The following is a 1,897-nucleotide window of genomic DNA, read 5'->3' as shown; positions in this document are numbered from 1 at the left end:
AGAAGCTGAAGCTGAAAGACTTCGCCGTCATGCATTGTTGATCGAAGTTAAATGGGCAATCAAATTGGAACCAAGACCGTCGTCCATGCCATCGAAGAAGAAACTGATGACCACACGACCTAATCGAAGAACCATCGAAGAAGGTTAGAAGATTTTTAACTGAAGTTGTTTCGTGTCATACGTGTGACACTTATAATTTAGATAAATTCTATTAGAGCAAATCAACGGCTGGCCACGCAGCTGGTCTTATCTGACGCCTAGCAATCGTCCACGCGTGTTTTTGCGATATGATGCCTCACGTGTTCATTATTGCCACATCGAGAAACATGTAATGCTAGCATACAAGCTGGAATGTCAACGTTCGTTGGTGCTTACCTATAGAGTCACCTTTTAAGCACTTCTCGGCCAGCCAGCTCAACAGTATAAAAACGGAGACGGTTGATCACCGCGACAGAAAACGGGGGAAGAATTCTACGGACAGAGGAGTCCACTGCAGGTCTTTATCGGCGGGGCGCGCACGGCCACGGCGGTGTCACAGGCTCGTGCCGCGTGACGTGAGCCCGCGCGGCCGAGAGCGAGAGCCATGTGAGTGCGACCACCCGAGCAATCCCCACCACGCGTGCCCAGCCAAGCGCACTAGCGCGCACAGATCGGAGCGGGGGAGGGAGAGAAAAATCCCCGGAAGCTCCCGCGGCCCGGAGCTGATCAGATCCCTCCCCGGAGAAATGGCGGCGGTGGCCGCGGCCGCGCCCGAGGCGCAGGCGGAGGAGCCCCCTGCTCCCCGCCCGCCGCGCGCGGGGACGCCGCCCCCGGAGAAGCGCGCCGCGCCGACGGACGCCGAGGAGGGGGAGGAGAGGCCGGAGCCGAAGCGGCGGCGCGCGCGCGTGGCCGCGCTCGAGAAGGTTCCCAGCGCGGCGGCGGCTGCTGCCGCCGCGGCGGCTGCGAGCGAGGAGGAGGAGGACGAGGGATTCTCGTTCCTGGCGCGGAGCTTCTCCGGGGTGGAGACGACGCCCAAGTTCGGGTCCTTCAACCCCGGCGCCGCCCAGTTCGTGGCCTTCCACCTGACGCCCCTGGCCGACCCGGCGGCTGACTCGCCGCCGCCGGCGGTGGGCGACGACGAGGGGGAGAAGGGCAAGGACGGCAATTCCCAATAGCGCGGGCAGCAGGGTAGATGGACTACCTGGTTATTAGGCTGGGGGCGAGACCCTGGCCTTGTTCCTGGTTCGTTCGTTGGACAGTGCATGCACTCCTTCCTCTTCGATTCCGCTTGCGTTCTGTTCACTGCTCCTTTTCTTCCCCTCCTCCGTTCCACTGCTCTCGTTGTACATGAGTGAATCTTGTAGCCTTGTACTCATACGATTAGCGAATAAAGACTATTTTTTGGTTGATGTGACCCAACTAATTACAGATGCATGTCACCCTGAACTCGTTAAGATCTATGCCAGAATAGATTGAGGCCACAGCTTTCCATCAGCAGGCATTCCCCGGTCTCCACCTGCCGGCTGCTGAGCCGCTACAGTTTGCTGGACTTCTGCTCCCTCCCAGCGGCGGCCTCCAACAGCGCCCAGCAGCGTACAACAACGCTACTTTTTTGTTCTTCTTTTTTTGCGAATGGGAACAACAACGCCACTTCACTGCTCAACGGCTCACCCTCCCTGAATTTTGAGCTGCACTTTTGGTTGTGTCGTCGAATCCGGTCACAAACCTTACTACAGTGCGGTTCAGAGCTTCTCTAGAACTCGAGTTGCCCACAGGTCGGCGGTAATCAGATTTATGTAACGAACGAAGTCGCTGCAGGCGTGCAGTTTCCCATCGTTATCTAGCCAAACACATGTGAACATCGCCAAAAAAAAATGACTAGAGGATAAAATATCACCAGCGTCCGGTGCTACCAGTC

General features: G+C 57.5%; 1 protein-coding gene across 1 annotated transcript; it reads left to right on the top strand.

Moving 5' to 3' along the window:
- Positions 1–290: 290 nt before the first annotated feature.
- Positions 291–1,388, top strand: LOC123413519 (translation initiation factor IF-2-like). The gene has a single exon (XM_045106459.1). It carries the CDS (start codon positions 726–728, stop codon positions 1,152–1,154), a length of 429 nt encoding a protein of 142 aa, XP_044962394.1. The 5' UTR covers positions 291–725; the 3' UTR covers positions 1,155–1,388.
- The last annotated feature ends 509 nt before the right edge of the window (positions 1,389–1,897 follow it).

This window comes from Hordeum vulgare, chromosome 1H, assembly GCF_904849725.1.
Source record: "Hordeum vulgare subsp. vulgare chromosome 1H, MorexV3_pseudomolecules_assembly, whole genome shotgun sequence".
Taxonomy (NCBI): Eukaryota; Viridiplantae; Streptophyta; class Magnoliopsida; order Poales; family Poaceae; genus Hordeum; species Hordeum vulgare.
This window is presented reverse-complemented; position numbering and strand designations above follow the sequence as displayed.